The following is a 20,156-nucleotide window of genomic DNA, read 5'->3' on the forward strand; positions in this document are numbered from 1 at the left end:
ACTGCAGCTAACCACGCTAGTGGTATAGCATCTATCTAAATCTATTGGACGTAGCAGTGATGTACAATATGGCTTGTCAGACTGGGTGACGAGGAGGCCATGAGAGGGATGAAAATTATTTCTGCAATGCTAATCTTTGGCTTTCTATTCCTTAGAAAAAGCAAATATATCTACATCAAATGACTTTAAACAGTTACATCCTAAGTGTACTGACTGAGTGAGTGAGGCAGTGTTAACACCGCTGTGAACAGTATTCCAGTTGTATTGTGTCAGCTGAACGTGGACGGAAAGCATCCAAAGACATACAATTCCAATATTTACCTCTTCACCAAAATCCACAAGATAAACAAGTGTTTGCCACTAATATGGCAATGTCCCCCGCCGCTAAAGATCAATGAAATATTTATAACATATTTACTACTTTTTATTTTTTGGTCACATACAAGATGAATGAAATGACTGGTGTCTGCATATAAGTTTAAAAAGGGATCAAAGTGTAGTGATGACCCTGAAGATAAGGTCAAGCTCACCTAAATCGACTGGTGTCTGGGTAATCCCCCAATGTAGGCTGTCACCAAATTTGAAGACATTGGGTACAACAGTGCATGAGATATCGCATTAACAAGAGTTTGAAAAGTGTTCAAAGTGTCGTGGTGACCTTGAAAATAAGGTCAAGGTCAACCAAATCGACTGGAATCTGCATAATCCCCCCAATGTAGGCTGTCACCAAATTTGAAAACATTAGGTACAACAGTTCATGAGCTATCGCGTTAACAAGAAGTTGAAAAGTGTTCAAAGTGTCGTGGTGACCTTAACTCTTTCAACACCTGTCAACTAGAGGCATTTACTGCCATGACACCGAGTTCCCAGAGACTCTGAGGTCATAGATGAAGCCTATGTTTATGAAGGAAATAATAAGCTTGTAAAACGTTATTGCTACTACATCCCATACACCATTTAAAAGATCTAATCCTACTGTTGATAAATATGAAGTTTATTTTTATTATATTATTCAAATAATACAACTACAACTTAAATAAATTTATTTTTGAAAGAAAATGCAAGCTTACATTTATAACGTCCAGATAAACCACGAAAGAAGCAAAACTACGGGCGATTTTTTCCATTTGTGACATGTCATAACATGCCCGTGCCTTTTTCTTTCTTTATATTTTCATTTTACGCCATCAGAAAATTATTATTAAAAGATTTCTTAAATAATATGTATGGTCAGCCTATTTCTCCGATATCTGTGGCTTTCCGCCGGTAACATGACATAACAACAGAAAATACCTCCGTTTTGAAGCTTCAGTGATGAATAACATCGCGAGGCTTAATCGCTTGATGTCGGGTATCGCTCAAAGCTCTGAACATCAACACTATCACTGTACCCTTGCCAAGAGTATTTTCACAGTTGTAAGAAGCGATTTTATTGGATAAAGATTGGTTTCTAATGACGCTTTTCTCGCCACAGTCTGCAATAAAGGTCGATAGGTCAAAATCAGACACGTGACCTAAGGCAGCCAAATATATTAACTCTTTCAACACCAGTCAACCAGAGGCATTTACTGCCATGACACCGAGTTCCCAGAGACTCTGAGGACATAGATGCAGCCTATGTTTATGAAGGAAATTATAAGCTTGTAAAACGCGTTATTGCTACTACATCTCATACACCATTTAAAAGATCTAATCCTACTGTTGATAAATATGAAGTTTATTTTTATTATATTATTCAAATAATACAACTACAACTTAAATAAATTTGTATTTGAATGAAAATGCAAGCTTACATTTATAACGTCCAGATAAACCACGAAAGAAGCAAAAACTATGGCGATTTTTTTCCATTTGTGACATGTCATAAAATGCCCGTGCCTTTTCTTTTATATTTTCATTTTTACGTCATCAGAAAATTATTATAAAAGATTTCTTAAACAATATGTATGGTCGCCTATTTCCGATATCTGTGGCTTTCCGCCGGTAACATGACATAACAACTGAAAATACCTCCGCTTTCGAAGTTTTCTCAGATGAATAACATGCTGCAAATCGCTTTGATGTCGGGCATCGCTCGAAAGCTCTGAACATCAACAATATCACTGTACCCTTGCCGAGAGTATTTTCACAGTTGTAAGAAGCGATTTTATTGGATAAAGATTAGTTTCTAATGACGCTTTTTTTCGCCACAGTCTGCTACAAAGGTCGGATTGGTCAAAATCAGACACGGACCTAAGGCAGCCAATCATATTACGGCAATGGATACCGTCCTCGTGAAACGGAAACTTTTAGATTTGGACACAAGTTTTGGGGTGAAATAATGCTATTCTGAACATATTAAGCAAGAAATCGCTACCTATAATGTAAATTATGGAACTTATTGGACGTGATCGTGCTAGGTTATGACCTGTGACAAAATGCTTCATGTATGTATTTTCGCATTAAACATCGCGGTCCGAAGCAGTGAAGATTGAGGCGGCGAGATTTGAGATGTCACTTGTCAGTGACTTGACTTGCATTACACGATCGCGACAAAAAGATGGAAATTGTAATTTTATAATGCACGCTTGACAATTTTTATGAATGCTGTTGTTGATTTTATTTATTAGTCTATTCAATTTATTTAATAATTTCCTCGAAACATCGTTACTTTGCTCTTTGACAATAATGTTATTGTGGACCCGCTGCCAAAGCATGTGTCCGAGAATTGTTGTTTTCAATAACATTGCGAAAAATAGTTTATAATTTTAATTCTGCTGATAATATATGATAAATTGAAATTTAATAAGTGTTTTCAGACATTGAGAAATGTGATAGATTTAATATATGAATCAAAAGTCAGGTAGGTTCCTAAAAGTATATCTCATTTTGACGCGACTACTGCCTGGCCGATTAATCGGCCTCCGTGTCTGGGGACTCATAACGCTGTGGCCGATTATTCGCCTCGCGTTGTTGAATGGGTTAAGGCAATGGATACCGTCCTCGTAAATGAAAACTTTAGATTTAGACAAAAGTTTTGGGTAAAATAATGCTATTCTGAACATATTAAGCAAGAAATCGCTACCTATACGTAAATTATGGAACTTATTGGACGTATCGTGCTAGGTTATGACCTGTGACAAAATGCTTCATGTATATATTTTCGCATTAAACATCGTGTCCGAGCGTGAAGATTGAGGCGGTGAGAGCCGAGATGTCACTTGTCAGTGACTTGACTTTCATTACATGATCGCACAAAAAGATGGAAATAGTAATTTTATATGTACGTTTGACAACTTTTATGAATGTTGTTGTTGATTTTATTCATTAGTTTATTCAATTTATTTAATGAATTCCTCGAAACATCGTTACTTTGCTCTTTGACAATGTTATTGTGGACCCGCTGCCAAAGCATGTGTCCGAGAATCGTTGTTTTCAATAACATTGCGAAAAATAGTTTATAATTTTAATTCTGCTGATAATATATGATAAATTGAAATTAATAAGTGTTTTCAGACATTGTGAAATGTGATAGATTTAATATATGAATCATAAGTCAGGTAGGTTCCTAAAATTATGTATCATTTTGACGTGACTACTGCCTGGCCGATTAATCGGCGTCCGGTGTCTGGGGACTCATAACGTTGTGGCCGATTATTCGGCCTGCGGTGTTGAATGGGTTAAACTAAGGTCACAGTCACCAACATCGACTGGTGTCTGGGTAATCCTCCAATGTAGGCTGTCACCAAACTTTTAAGGCATTGGGTAAAACAGTTCATGAGATATTGCGTTAACAAGAACCAGGACGTACGTATGGAAGTATGAATGAATGTACGTACGTACACAAGGATGCTGCTGAATACATAGTCCCCCGTTCCCTGTTGCGTCGGGGGACAAAAATGCTGCTGACAAACCAAGACAGATGATTGGGGTGACCTTGGATTTGAACCCCCCAACAGGTTTCTGGCGTGCCAAGGGACACAATACTTTACAGTGATATGTGGTGACATAGACTACTGTGCCACCAGTGTCCCTGTGTTTACATGAAGCAGGCAGGCTCTTCTCAATCACCAACACATTTGGGACAACAACAATCATGAGCTTGTGTTTAAAAATACAAATACACATATTTTCATTTTTGCTTCTTACTTTGGACACGTCTTCCATATTGTTTACTCATGTAATTAAAATGTTTTATATTGTTTGTTGTTCAACAATAATCAGTTATATTTTCCAGCTTTCTGACAGCTTTCAGTATATTATCAAGTCTAGACCAGTCAACCCAGTGTTTGAAGTCATCAGCAACAAAGAGAAAGAAATGAATGTTGCTGGAATCAGTAACAGAATGATCTATCCTCACAGCCATGTTACCAGGCAACCGAATGGTCATGAACAGACAACCCAGAGTTTGAAGTCATCAGAAACAAAAAGAAAGAAATGAATGTTGCTGGAATCAGTAACAGAATGATCTATCCTCACAGCCATGTTACCAGGCAACCGAATGGTCATGAACAGACAACACCCGTGTCAGGTCACAATGACACACTTCACCAGGTCACTCATGTGTTGTCAACCGCAGCTTAATCAACCAAAATTGAGACCTCTTCTCTTTACAACCCTTACTGCTGTGCAGACATTTTCTTTTCTATCTCAGTTTGTTTGACAATTCAACATAAAATCAATACAATACAAAATCATAAAACTTCCAGTGCTTTACTGGCTGTCATAGAAAACTAATTAGTGTTCGGGTTCGTTTCTGAACATATGATTCAAGCATATTTCAATACAAAACAGTCATAAGCCTCTCCCGTGAAGATCCAGATTACAATTGATCTTCAGCAACCCATTCTTGTTATTAGAACCAACTAACTGGAACAGGTGGTAAGGCTAGATGACATGTTATGGTATCCCACAGTGTAGATTGATGCTGATGTCAATCACTGGATTGTCTGTATTATTTATAGAGTGATCTCACTGCTGTGGCATTAGACAATTACAATGTACTCAAGATGGTGATTAGACTTATTTATATGTGCATCCGTATAGCCTGTCACAAGTACATACACTGATTATGAATATTTTTCTTTTCATTCAGGGGGTGGTGGGGTAGCCTAGTGGTTAAAGCGTTGGCTCGCCATGCCTAAGACCTGGGTTCGAATCCCCACATGGGTACAATGTGTGAAGCCCATTTCTGGTGTCCCCCACCGTGATGTTGCTGGAATATTGCTAAAAGCGGCGTAAAAACAAACTCAGTCAGTCAGTCAGTCTTTTCATTCAGGTGAGAAAATTTCAGTGAAATAGACAATTCGAAGCAATGCAATCAGGATCACTTCCTGGCATAAGCAGGGTTTGACATTTGTTAAAAAAAACACAAACTGTGAATAAGTGACAGATTCTTAGAAACAACAAGTTTCTCTATTGTTTGACTGCTGACATGTCATTCAGGAACTTGTTCCTTGCTTGCTCTATTTTACAACCCACCCACCTAACACCTGCCTGGGGTATCAGTCTGTTCTGCCAATCAATATTTGATTACTTTAGCTGAGGTGTAACCTAAATATCATCAGTTATTACTCATGCCAAAGGGACAATGAAAGGTACTAAATGGTCATTGATTGTCTCATTAATTTCTGTTTGGCTAGTTAGCAAAGATTAAGACCACACACATCACAAGAGTAAAAATCATACCAAAGGATAAGTTAAGGCATGTATTTATTTTGGGAAAGATTCACTGTTCATAAATGTACCGGTACATTGTATTCCAATTCCCTTGTAATGAATTAGTGTGCCCAAATGGGATATTTGCCTGCAGGATTCAAGAAACTGCTTCAACGTTTGTCCAGATTATCAGCTATCACATTTAAGGCCTTTTTAGGGCCTTCTCAAGGCCCAACCTACAATTTCAAGGCCCCATGGAAGCACATAAGTAGCCGATAAACACCAGTTTGGTCAAATGTGGGACCGAGAATAACGATAAGCTACATCACTGTCCTGGGAAAGTTTTGCTTTGCTATGGAGACAAACATGTTGTCAAAGTAGCCTTTATTTGTGAATTATTTTGTCTAAATTCAGGGTCTTTTCAAGGCAAATCACTGGTAATAAGATCCTTTTCAAGGCTTAAACAAATATCATACCTTTTTAGGGCAAAACATAAAAATGTTTTTGTCTCTTTTAGCGATATTTCAACAGTATCATGGCAGGGAACACATGTACTGAACCCGAGGTTTTGGTGCAACAAATGATCACCTCTAACCCGGCAGCACCATCGCTCCAGAAATCGAAAGACAACACTGCCGAATATTCCAATATCCACAATCATGGTATGCTGATGGTGTGATTGTCTACATATGTTGCCAATGATATCAAGACAATCTGACAAGTATATGTGGTATTGACACAGAGAGGAATGCTGGCCGAGATCAATACCTCCGCCTACAGTACAACAGCAAGCCACTATCAATCCACAACTGATTACTGTCAACCCTCTGTGGGAATAGCAGAACCGGACTGTCACAAGTGTCCTATGCTAGAAACAATGTTTTCAATGGCTATATTAGTAGTGAGAAAAGAAGATTAGCATTCAACTATTATCAGGGTGCTTTGTTTAGTTACTTCCCCACTAGTCAGGTTGCCTGCCCAAATAGTTCATTATCGTAACCCACAGATCCAATTACCATGATTACCAGTACTGTTATTCTTGTTGATGAAGGAGATGACATTGAAGAGTGTTGTAGCCTTCTCTAGTCTAATTTTGGCCTGGACATAAATGCATAACTCTTTGTTTGGCATCAGGATGGATCAACCAAACAATTTAAAAATTGTTTTTTAGGCTTTTTAATAAAAACAATTGAGGTGAGGTGAAATGGGGTTTAACGTCGCACTTTTGAATATTTCGCTCATATGATGGTGTGCATGTGTGACTGCTTGTACTAGCCCAGACTTAAGCTGGTTTTATAGTGCTAGCTCACTGAGATACGCCACAGTTAAGCATGACACATTATACAGACTCCGAGTCAACCTGTCCTTGTTGTACCCATTAATGCCAAGTGTCCAGCAGGGAACAACAAGTACCATATTTTAATGTCTTTAGGTATCCCATATTTATGAAACTAGTGAATGATTTGGTATCTAATGAGCGAAAGCGAGTTACATACCAATACCATTCACGAGTTTCATAAATATGGTATTGCACTCAACATAGTTTAGTATTTTATTTATTACTCGCTCAACATTAGCAAAATAATATTGAGCAAAGTACATTTTTTCAAAGAATTCAACGAGTGTGATGACTCTCAGCTTTCCGCGAGTCAAGCAAGATCTAATACTATTGTGACAGAGGTATTGGCATTGTAAAATCATAACTGTAAACCACTTAGCATACGTCATACGTACAACATCACGAGATGTAATAACATTGTAAAATAATAAACAGTGATATCTTCAACGGTTGAGTAATAAATCACTCTCTCCGAGATTATGGCCTGATAAAAATGTTCATCATATTAGAAGATTAATGATGAAACCTGAGTCATGCTGACAATATCTTATTCTCATCTATTTTGTAATCTTTTGCTTAGCTTCTACATTCAAATTTGAGGCTAGTGAATTATTTTGTGGGCTTGTAACTTTCAGACATAGATAGCCAGACCGGCTAGCCAAATTTGGAAACTATTTCGTACCCTGTTCCCGAGTCCCATGAACTTGGCCAAAGTGAAATCAGCAGTCCATGAGTTTAGTCACAAGTCAGTAGCCTGGGTCCAGTCAAATGTCTTTCTGTCTAGTAAGATTGGCTAATGTAAGTCAATACATCAACATTTATATGTACAGACAAAAAACCAGACAGGATTGGGTCACTGGACTCATATCTATCCCTAGCACAGACTGATAATATACATCAATGGTAATCTACACAGTTCAGTTGCTGACAAACCTTGAAACATAATCAAGTGAACCAAGAATCAAACCCTAAATCCTAGGTTCCTGGCATGCCAAAGGAACACAACTCTGCACAGAGAATTGCAGCACCTTAGACAATCTATGTCCATCCATGTCCCCTTTCCAAGGGATCAGTTTCCCTGGCCAACAGTTATCAATAAATTACAGTAATGAACTTGATTCATTATTAATGGAAACTGTTTTCATTCTTTCTTAACTGCAGTCACCACCAAACTTCCACAAATATGAACTGTAAATTATGAAATAAATGCAAACATGAAATTAATTCCCAAAATGTTCCATGGGACGTTGGTTTATAATGTCAAGTCTGGTCCACACTGGTGAAAACAGGACGGATGTGGTTACTACAAACCTCACAACAAAAAATGTAATTGGGGTTAAATTCAGACAGCTGGTGTCGCCGATTCCATGTCAGATGTGGTAAGTTTGTTGATCAATCAGTTGTCATCGTCACAACTATGTATGGTGTCTCTGACTATTGTAAACTTGTTAAGTAGGTAATCAAACACTTAAATAGTCTTACAATTACATGAAGTATAACCTATATTGTGAAAAAAACAGCCACAGAAGTCACAGGGAATACATACTCCTGCTCACTTACTGTCAAAGGATTGCCTTGATTCTGGTACGAGAAGTAGAAGAGACACTAAGATCAAGGAATATGTAAAAGAGACACTTAGACAAAGGAATATGTAGAAGAGATATTAAGATGAAGGAATATGTCCAAGAGAGAGTTGGACAAAGGAATATGTAGAAGAGACATTACGATCAAGGAATATGTCCAAGAGACAATCAAACAAAGGAATGAAGAGATACTAAGATCAAGAAAAATGTTGGAGAGACAATCAGATCAAGGAATATGTCTAAGAGACACTTAGACAAAGGAAAACCTACGAAACACTATGACCAAAGAATATGCAAGAAACTTTGGAATCAAGGAGTACATATGAGAGACACTAGCATAAAGGAATGAGTAAAGGAAGACACTAACATCAAAGAACATATACAAGGCACCAAGATCAAGCAATATTTCCGAAAAACACATAGACCAAGAAATTTGTACGAGACACTGGCATCAAGAAATATGATGCATGAGGCCCATGCTTTCTCAACTTCTTAGAATTTATAGTCATAAAGACGTTCAACTTGCTCGTTGTCTGCCAAAAATACATTATCGACTAAAGTATTCATATCAATTTTGTCTGGAGGATTTGCTAAGTAGAAATTCATACTAGTTGCTGCTGAATATTATCAAAAAATCATGTCTATGGCACATATCTTGTTGAAAAATGCTGATTGATACAACACGCTTAATGCCTCCTCGGTACAGAAGATTAGTCCTCACCAACATCCATCAGTCAGGGATATTCCTGAGGTGAAACCTCACTATCGTCCCACACATCGTGACAGAAAGGTCAATAGGATTTTTCTAATGAAGCTGAGCTGTGTGTGTCTGATGAGACGGAGAGCGACCATGACAGTCACAGTGTGCTGCAGTTTCTACAGTAATTGTGTCGTAATACACAGCACTGTGAGTGGTGGTGGTGTTGTTGACAGCACAATGTCAGGGAAACTCCCTCTTGTAATTCTCAGCATCAACAGCATGCATAAGATATAACAGTCACATTAACACCCCCCATCAATCCAAAGTGTGCAACGCCTCTGCTTGCCTGTTGGATAGAGGCATTTGAAAATTTGCAGGGCCGGTTAATTTCTGTTCTGCTTGCTTGGTTTGGTTTTTTTTAAAAGTTTCTAAAAAGTTGTAAAAGAGTCGTAAAAGGCTTCATGTATACTGATACAGGGATTTACAGGACGCGAATTCCTGTGTCCTATACGCATAAAAATTGACAATAAACGCAACAAAATTTATTAGCGCATCCACAGGGACACAGTAAAAGTCCAAATACTTTTTGTAAACATTCCAATCAACTAACAATAAGTTATCACTGAGTTTGCTACTAGCTGGGTTATGGTATCATTTGCAATTTAATTACTGTAACAATGTAATGATCATGATACACAATACAATACCAGTATTAATAATAATATTTAAGTGTCTGCGACCCCCATTTTGTTGTCCAGGGCCTAGATTTTCGAAGCTCTCTTAGCGTTAAGATAGTCGTAAGTTCATGTATGGTACTTACGACCATCTTAGCGTTTAGAGAGCTTTGAAAATCTAGGCCCAGGGACCCTCAGATACAGGACTCACGGTAAATCCCTGCTGATACAGAAATAGATTGAAGCACAATCACAATTACAGGTTTACAATGATCTATGTTTGATGGTCAGTGCCACACTTAGCAATGTTCCAGCTATATGACAGAACTTCTCCTATAAGTGGCATTTTAGTTGCAGGTATGATGAAGAGGAACCTATCGCAATGAAGAAGTTGTCAATCCTAAAAACTTGTTTGTCTTCGTATATTACTGCAGTCTGTAGACAGCCAAGTTTGGACTAGATAATCCAGTGATTGACATCGTGAGCACTTGTCTAAACAATCTACAATGACATGCATCAACCCAGTCAGTGAGTATGACCTGCCAATCTCAGGGATTTACCTTGAGTCCTGTATTTGAGGGTCCCTGGGACTCATACTCATAATTTTCAGGGGTTCCTGGACAACAAAATGGGGGTCCCAGACACTTAAATATTATTTATAAGATGAGTATATTGATGGCAACTTCTTGTTTATTGTATATCACAACGTTTCTGGGCTACTTCTTGCCCCTTCTTCAGGTGATTTTGAAGATTTTGACATGGAACATTTTGGGAATTGATTTCATACTGTTGTATTGTGTATAATGATCATCACATTGTTACAGTAATTAAATTGCAAATAATACCATAACCCAGCTAGTAGCAAACTTAGTGATAACTTATTGTCACTTGATTGGAATTTTTACAAGAAGTATTTGGACTTTTTCTGAGGTGAGGTGAGGTGAATTGGGTTTAACGTCGTACTTGAGAATATTTTGCTCATATGACGATGTGCATGCGCGTGTATGTGTAGGTGCGGCTGCTTGTACTAGCCCAGACTGAAGCTGGTTTTATAGTGCTAGCCCACTGAGATACCATGCTGCAGTGAAGCATGAATACCCCACTCAGACACATTATACTGACTCCGAGCCGACCAGTCCTTGTTGTACCCATTAATGCCGAACGCCAGGCAGGGACCAACAAGTACCATATTTTAACGCCTTCTGGTATGACGCGGCCGGGGATCGAACCCGCGACCTTCTGCTCTCCGGGTGGACGCTATAACCACTTTTTCTGAGTCCCTGTGAACGCGCTAATAATTTTTGTTACATCCATTGTCAATTTTTAAGCGTGTAGGACGCAGGAATTTGATTCCTGGAAATCCATGCAATCCCATTAATAACTTCTTTCTATAAGCAAGGCTCTTGACGACCAATTTCGATCTTAATCTGTGTGAAACTATCCTATAAGATAATTCATTTCACAGATAATCTCTGATCTCATTCTTTCCCACAAACATGAACTCAAAAGCATACACGTTTGAATTTTCATGCTTTACATAATATTGAATGTATCCAGGGTGTAGTTGTCAGGCAAAAGCAAGCTGAAGTTCAGAATTATGCAATGTCCTTCTCAACTGCGAAAACAGGATCTTTCTTGCTCTCATTATTGATTAAATTTCAGTTTGTTTGAAAGTGATGAATTGAGCATGAGGCTGGAGCTTCAGACATTAACACAAAATCAGCATCAACCTTGATGGCTGTTAGGACGGTACTGTTTCAAGTACATGAACCTGTCCTATTTGTTTTATTGTTTAGTGGTAACGTGTGTCTCATATTGTTTGCTGAATACTTAAAGAAAAGTGTTTAGATAATCAATATACATGTATTGATGATTATTTTTTATCTTTAAGATTACATATTACTAGGACTACACGGTATTATCAGAATACTGCAATATGCTTTTAAAACTATATGCATTTCAATACTTTTTATCTGAGAACTGGTATATTGAGCCAAAAAATACTTAAAGGTTTGTGATCATCTCTATTGCCTAAGGTAAAATGTACAGACTTTCTTTCACAGCGGATGTTTCCCTTTGTAATTCACTAACAAAATGGCATAACGTAGACGTGATAAATTGCACAAAAAGGACAACAGAATCCCTTCAGTGCAACTTGATTTTGACATTGCTGTTATCTGAACAATGACAAATATTTTTGGGCCCTTAGTATATAGAAAATAGGATCTGCATGTACAGGCAGTGTCAAACACTCACTGTCAAACACTTTAGCTCCCAGTATATTGCAATATGGCTATCTGATTCGGAATATATTGTAATACAATTTATTTGCCAAAACACAGCCCTTCATATTATTAAAACATTTCACTACCAATAAAGAATATTTATATGGTAAATCTAAGCATGCTATGGATGAATTGTGAGAAGAATTCTTGAATCTTGAATTGATGAAAAAGCCTCAGTTTCAGAAATAAATCGGCATGCTAAGCAGATGTAGAATCGAACCTGTTTCAGTTACCAGTCTATATTCTTGTGATGTAAATATCTTTAAAATTTGGGTCACTTTCACAAATCCTGTCAACAACAATTGGTGTGCACAATAGGACAAGTGACAAGGTTGAATAAATAAAGCTTAATCCAGTCAATTTAATAGATTGCTTTCTCTTTTTCACACCACACACAGCAATATTCCAGTTGTATGATGGCAATTTATCACACATCCTGTCTGAATCCAGTGATCAATATTAAGAGCAACCATCCATGTTGTCAGGATACAACCTCTTGTTGCCTTTTTCCAACAGAATTGGTTCCTGTGGACCAATTGCAACCAGCAGTCCACACCAAGGTCACAGAAATATTGATCCCTTGACCCCTTAATCAATAACACAGACTAGTGATGTCATGATACATAAGTTTCATGAATCGATACGCATCATGATACCCATGTCACGATTCAATACATACCACGATACCTATTTTCGCGGCATTATTGCGTAAATTTAGTTACATTTTGAACATTACTATTTCATAATTGTCCATGAAAAGATCAACATTTTTTATTCTCAGAGATTAAATAGTTCTAATTTCCCATCTTTGTGCACGAAAAATAACTCTCATAACATCAAAAACCATGATACAATTGCAAAATGTAAACGATACATAAACATATTTAAACCCATACCTTCAAAACTAAATATCAATACAGTTTTGAATGTACTGATAATTGTATTGTCTTAGAAAAACTATCGATGCATCAATATATCGATGTATAGTGGCATCCCTAACACATCCTTAACATCCCTGATAACAGCTGTAACATAAGATAGTAATGTAGCATTCACATCCAAGCCATTATATGTTTGGAACCTAGGATATATCATGAAACAGTGCCACTAGCTGGGATATTGCTGAGTGTGGTGTTAAACAACAAACAAATCAATCATGAAACAGTGGATGTTCACCTGCTTATCATGAAGGAAACAGTTTAACAAATCACCATCTAATAATCCAAGTTTTGCATAATACTAGGGCTGCAACGAATTCACAATGAGTCAACTATGGTACATATCACAAATATCGGGTAGCGAGTATTAATATTCAAAATGAATAAAATAACAACTTAGCAGTTGATGTATTATTCATTAAATTCAGTGGAACAATAAGAAAATAAATTCTTTGACATGTTTTGACAATGTTGACGGCATTAAATTATCAAGACAATGAACAGGACCACATTATTACTGAATTAAATATAGAAGACTGCTGACTATAAGCCTGTCTGGCTTGGATATATTCCATGTTGCATATATTGCTTTGATAAACACCCATGTTCAAGTACATACACTCCTTGTTTTTTTTTAAAAACATGAATATTCGATTCTAGTGATTACAAATAAAGAATTGAATTTATGAAATTGACAGTTTGATTTGCTGAACACACTAGTGAATCAGAACAGCCCTAATAATAACTAGCACCACACAATCACAAGCTGTATTTTCTCTTAACACAAGTGGTTGACAGTGTTCAAAAAGTATAATAAATGTCTTGGGAGTCTTTCTCATAAACCATATGTTAAAGGATTCAAATGAACCCAGGATTTCCCTTAATGTCACATGCGGTTGATAAATTTGTCTGTTGACAATAGGGCTCCAAGCAATCCACGATGAGGGGAATATGACACGTATCATGAATATAAGGTAATGAATACGATTATTGGGTAACGAATACAATAACAAGTCAGTACTTGATGCATTATACAACTATTGATCCATTATTGATCTATTGATACAATTCACAGTGTGTGACTTCAACCTCTTGTCCGAAGCCTGAGTCAAGTAAGATTCTGATCATCTGTTAGTCTGTAATACAAGGCAGTTTCATAACACTAAAATATACTGAAAATGACGCTTAGAACTCTACTTGGGCTCATAATCTATCACAGATTGCCAACATCCTGATTATTCTCACAACACAATGGATCAATGGCACTCATTTTCTTCATTTGTTTGAATCAAAATAGAAAAATATAAATAGTATCAGCCTAAATATAAAAATCTTTGAACTCTCAAAGTTGTGAACTGTGTTCAGAAGACTGGTCTGGTTTCACAAATATGTGGGACAGATGAATGATTCACAGAAGCAGCTACAACTCAGCAGTTTGGAGAAACATGAATGACAAACGAGAACTCGACTTTCATAGTCACTTTGAATATTTGTTAACAAAAACAAGTAAATAAAACAAAATATTTTGCCTGAGTGCATGACTGACTAAGTTTGGTTTTACGCCGCTTTTAGCAATATTCCAGCAACATCACGGCAGGGGACACCAGAAATGGGCTTCACATAATGTACCCATGTAGGGATTCGAACCCGTGTCTTTGGCGTGACGAGCCAACGCTTTAACCACTAGGCTACCACACCACCCCCTGTGTGCATGAGGTCAACAGAAACATAATGTGTAAATTTGGATTATTTTCACTTCACTTGACTTTGATAACAATAGTGAGTAAGTGATTTGGGTTTTACGCCGCTTTTAGCAATATTCCAGCAATATCATGGCGGGGACACAATATCATGGGGGCTACACACATTGTACCCATGTTGGGAATCGAACCCAGGTCTTCGACGTGACGAGTGAACGCTTTAACCACTAGGCTACCCCACAGCCCCTGATAACAACAGGAAGCAGCGACAAAACCATAGGGACCTTATCTGTCTACGAACAGTTTTAACAAATTAATAAAAACAACCTACTGTTGAACATTTCTAAGACACGTGATTGTTAACATCACATTCATAATGTTTGAAATGTCTGGTAGACATCAAACACGTATTGAGACCAATTCATGTTTAATGAATGGACCAATATCAGGGAACTCCGTCTGCCAGTAAGATTCATAAAAAGTGTATTTATAACATACCGGTATGTCCTAGATGACCTAATCTTACCGACCTTCTGGACATGACAGTATATGGAGACAAACTCTCTGCCAAAATCAATTACACTTATTCTGTCAGTACTTGTGACAAACCATTCTTTAAGAATGCATTCAAAATAGTCCTGAGTTGGTCGGTGCACTGTCATGCATTTGAATGTAGTTGATCAGATTAGAACAGCTTCCTTGACTATTGATCACTGCTGCAGTAACACTTGTATTTTTAGAAATAACATGGGACCGCCTGCCATGGTTAATCAAAGTTTGATTGGCCACATTACCATACCACTGTCTCGCAGGCACTCGGTGAAACCAAGGCAGCTGGGAGGATGGGCGCTTGCTATGATTAATGGGAGACAACTCCAATCATCCCATGGAGCCTACTCAAGGACATGGAACTGCCCTAATTCAACATTGACATTTCCTTTGCAGAAATACACATGACAAATGTAACACAAACACATTTACCTAGTTTCTGAGTCAAAATGTAAAAAGAAGTCTTTTCCATATCGTTAAAGTTTCAAGACACAATAACATATTTTCTGACAAGAAAACCCACCTGGATTAGACATGAGAAAGGTATCAGTGTCACGCAAACTTGATGCTATTTCCATTCAGAACATTCATAATCATATTTTCAATTTGTCATATGATATATTTTTATGTCAATATTATTTTATTTCTGCCCTTGACAGTACCTAATGGATTTAAAGTTAAAAAGCAAGACTGAAATTGGTCATGAATGAGTGAGCGAGTCCCAAGAGTTACAGCTTTTCCAGAGTGTGACAGCTTCAGGTGGAAGGAAAGGCAGAAGTGATGCAGTCATCTCAGACATTTAACACTAAAAACTTGCCATCATGACTCTAAAAAGAAATATGTAGTGAGTCATAATGATCAGTTTTCATAGGCGACATTTTAAATTTCAAAGAAACATGTTCTCTCATACACATGCAAATCAATATTCTTTCAATTGTATCAGCAGATTAGGGGACATATTCTATTTCCATGATTTCAAACATTGTATTGATTACACTATTCTTCTACATATAGTATCAGTTTTCATTTCGAGTCCAAGAGAGTATCAAAATCAGTAAAAACTTAGTTTTAGTCCAATTGCTATCAAGCATCTCTACTTCAATGATCTAATGTTAACACAATCACCCACAAAAGGAAATTGAAAGAAAAACAAAGCAGTAACTAGACTCCCAACATGAAATATTCACGCAGGATATCAGGTACCACAACTCATGACGGTAATGTTCCATGTGGCAGAACAAAGCTATTGGGTGTTTTGTTCCCACTCTGTTGTAATGCTGATCAATGCAACGTTTGTAATTGTCATAAGCCTCGCCTCATGTAAAACAAGAGGTCATTAGGTTTAAAGTTAAAACACCTATACAATTTGGATTCAGCTCAAAACTACACCTGCACTTTCATTGCAGAAAGCCAAGACAGATGTTACATAATAATTCTTTTCTGAGGATGTCAACATGGTCACATTAGATTGCGGACATTACACTTTCATTCTTAATTGGGTATTCAAGAACAAAACTTTCTTGAAAGGGTACATACTTCTTAACGTGTGCTGAGGACTGCTGTGAACAATATAGGCTGGAAAAGGAAGGACAGATGTTTCCATTTGTGAGTGAGAGAATATGTCTTTACGCTGCTTTTAGCAATATTCCAACAATATCATAGCAGGGTACGCCTGAAAAGGGATTCAGGGGCTACCCCCACCTCAGTATGTTTATTTGTAGTGAGTGAGGCCAAAACTTCGGTAGGGGTTGGTAACTGGGTTATTTGGTGACTTTGCATCTAGTTTTGAGTAAACGTACAATAGGTTTAACTTATAACAGCCTGTATGAAATGAAAGCAGAAACATTTGCTAAAAATGATTCGGAAGGATGGGTTCAAAGTATTGTTCAAAATGGATTTTGCATTTAAAGAGAACAGGACACTATTACTAAGGACACCAGGGATGTGAATTTTAAACTTCATCGACTCCAAATGGCCATCTGTGGCGATATGGGATAGGTTGTTTTCTTCATGTGCTTAACCTAAATCACTGGTTTTGACACTCTTAAAGACAGTACAATCAAAAGGTAAGAAAACATTCTCAAATATTAAACTGCAGACATTTGTGACTGTGCCTTGAAAGGTATTGATCGCTATACTGCCAATAAGACAACTTGGCAACAAGATCTCCTACCAATCTGATTAATATTTGTACAGCTCACAAGTGCTTGTGCAACGGAAACTGGCGTCACAACAACGCTGCCACCTGTCAACAGCACCTGGCGCTGAGAGTCACGTTTGTGTCACTACTGTCATCAATCCATGACATACTCTCCTACCACAACAGCAGCTTTCTGATAAAACCATTAACTATCCCTGTATCATACATATACCAGGTACCTTAATGGTCACATACAGATATAAAATCTAGGTTAATAGTCTGTACTTACAGTCAGGCCAATAAGGCTCTCAGGAAGGTAAATTAATATGGGTGTTTCTAACATGAATTCTACAGTTCATATCCACAGTTAAGCACATATTCCTTGGAAATATAATACTCGATAAAAATATCTGCCACAGAACTTCTGCATTGTGTGAATAGAAATACACTATTCACACTTTGCTAAGGATCAAATCATTGATTCAACAGAAAACTATGATTTGGGATCTAATTTGGTTGAAATATCTAAGCTTATTGTAAGCATGGTTTCTAGGTTTCCATATGTCACTGCATCTTGTGGATCATATACCTGCTACTGACAGGTGTTGTGTACTTGTCAATGACTCGTTCCATGATTTGCAAAATGGTTGATTGGTGCAATGAAAACCATTTTATGGTTACTCATGTGTCAGGTACATAAGGTTAGATTAAAGGGGCTGTTTGCCTAAAGAAGGGTTACCATATTATTATTTATCCAGTTTTAAATGGATACAATTTCAAATTGTAAATCTATGTTTAAGTAAAGTTGGGAATTTTTGTGACCCTTAGCAAAGTATGAGTAGTATATAAAACCTATCAATACATCATGAGTTAGTTTACCAGGTAGTCAGTGATATTATATTATCATGACACCCAAGACTTCAGAATAACCGACAAACATAAATAATTGGGATCATTTACTGTCATCATGGTGTTATATGGTGAAAATCCCTACATTAGACACATCATATTACATTGCCACTATTTAGAATATAATTGGGCAGGGATTATATTTCAGACAAACATCAAAAGGAAATTTTCACAAATTTTATCTACTGTGACAGGTTTGATCACAATTTTTTAATAAGAATCTTCAGGACATAATGAAACAGAAACAGCGTTCTAGGATTTGAATCAATCTACAATCCTGTTTGGATGCGAAAACACTATAACTCAGTGTTTGACACTCAAGCAGACCTTACTCCAGTATATTTTATAAAACACGGTGAATGGTGGTCCAGTCCCCTGCATTTGGGAGGCATGGCTGATTAATTCTCCAAATAGGAACAGAGGCATGGTGAGAACTCAATCATGAAACAGAATCACACTGCATGTACTTTTTACTTTCAATAGCATCAGTGCTGATGTTAATATAATGACATACCAAACTGCAAACAAAAACAAGGGCATGTATTCGGCAGAATCAATTAAGGCAGAAAAAAATAACATGTTTGTGGGATAGAAGTTCTCAGTGAAAGGTATGGTGGGTCCTTGCGTTTATAGTTTTCTCTCACAGCATTTAAATCGTTCAATGATATTCTATTAACTAGGTTTGACAAGCCTCCCTTGACTTTCAACTATAATTTTTAGCAATGATAACAAATTTTAGAAATCCACTTACCTGACAAGCATTATATAAAATTTGATGCTCGTATTTTTTCACTCCCAAGATATTTTGAAACATTTCATATAACTGTTCTTTGCTAAGGATGAGCTCTGATGTAGCAGTAGCCACGCGTTGCGGTTGCTTTCTAGGATCCTCCTCACCACGGTATATTGCATCAAATTTTGCCATCCAAGAACTCAACACAGTTTCCTTACTTAAACCATCTATCTCTGGCAAGCTGCGTACTCTTTTTTCAATGTTGTTTTTGAACACTTCACGGAAATCATTTGCTGAGCATCCACCACTTCTAACCATGTTTGCTACACGATCACTTTTCAAAAACACTTCATAATAGCTCTGGACTGCATTTGTAAAGGCCTCATCTGCGACAATACTTGTTTCACCACTGAGAAATGCATGGAAGCGTTCTTTTATAGTTTGTAGTTGTTGTTTAGTTACTTTAGTTTGTCTTCTTGCCATATCAGTTGGTTGCTTTGCATTAAAAGGATAGGCTATACATCTCATTACAAACACATACAGTTGTAACCTCTTCTTTCTCTCTTCTTCCTCCTTTTCTAGTTTCTCTGCATCTTCTACAGCTTTCTCTCTATCACTGATGAGTGAAGGACTGGGGCTTGACGGACGTATGCTATTAGATCTTGAATGACCCCCCATCACACTCAGGTTATCCCCACTAGCTGATAAGCTTCTCTGTTCAGCACTGGGTAGGCTGAGAACGTCTGAATTTTCATCTTCGAGGGTCTCATTGTCCGACTCCTCTTCGCTAGACGATGGGTCAAGCATAGTAGAAACAAGCTATCACGTTTTCAGGGGCCGCAATGGTAAGATTGATCCGTAAACATTGAAATTCTTACTTGACAGATGCCCTACTGCTGTCAAGTCCCCAGTCTCATCAATCGGGCATGCGCACTTGCTAGCAGACGACGGAAACGAACGATTTTACGA

General features: G+C 37.4%; 1 protein-coding gene across 1 annotated transcript in view; it reads right to left on the minus strand.

Annotated features, from left to right (window-relative positions):
• Positions 1–20,120, minus strand: part of LOC124258608 (calcium-dependent secretion activator 1-like) — a 104,786-nt gene extending 84,666 nt beyond the window's left edge. The window contains 1 exon segment of the mRNA XM_046692675.1: positions 19,206–20,120. Coding sequence (XP_046548631.1) covers positions 19,206–19,994 — 789 coding nt within the window. The 5' untranslated portion in view covers positions 19,995–20,120.
• Positions 20,121–20,156: the final 36 nt, after the last annotated feature.

This window comes from Haliotis rubra, unplaced genomic scaffold, assembly GCF_003918875.1.
Source record: "Haliotis rubra isolate DU_JTF1 unplaced genomic scaffold, ASM391887v1 Scf7, whole genome shotgun sequence".
NCBI classification, from domain to species: Eukaryota; Metazoa; Mollusca; class Gastropoda; order Lepetellida; family Haliotidae; genus Haliotis; species Haliotis rubra.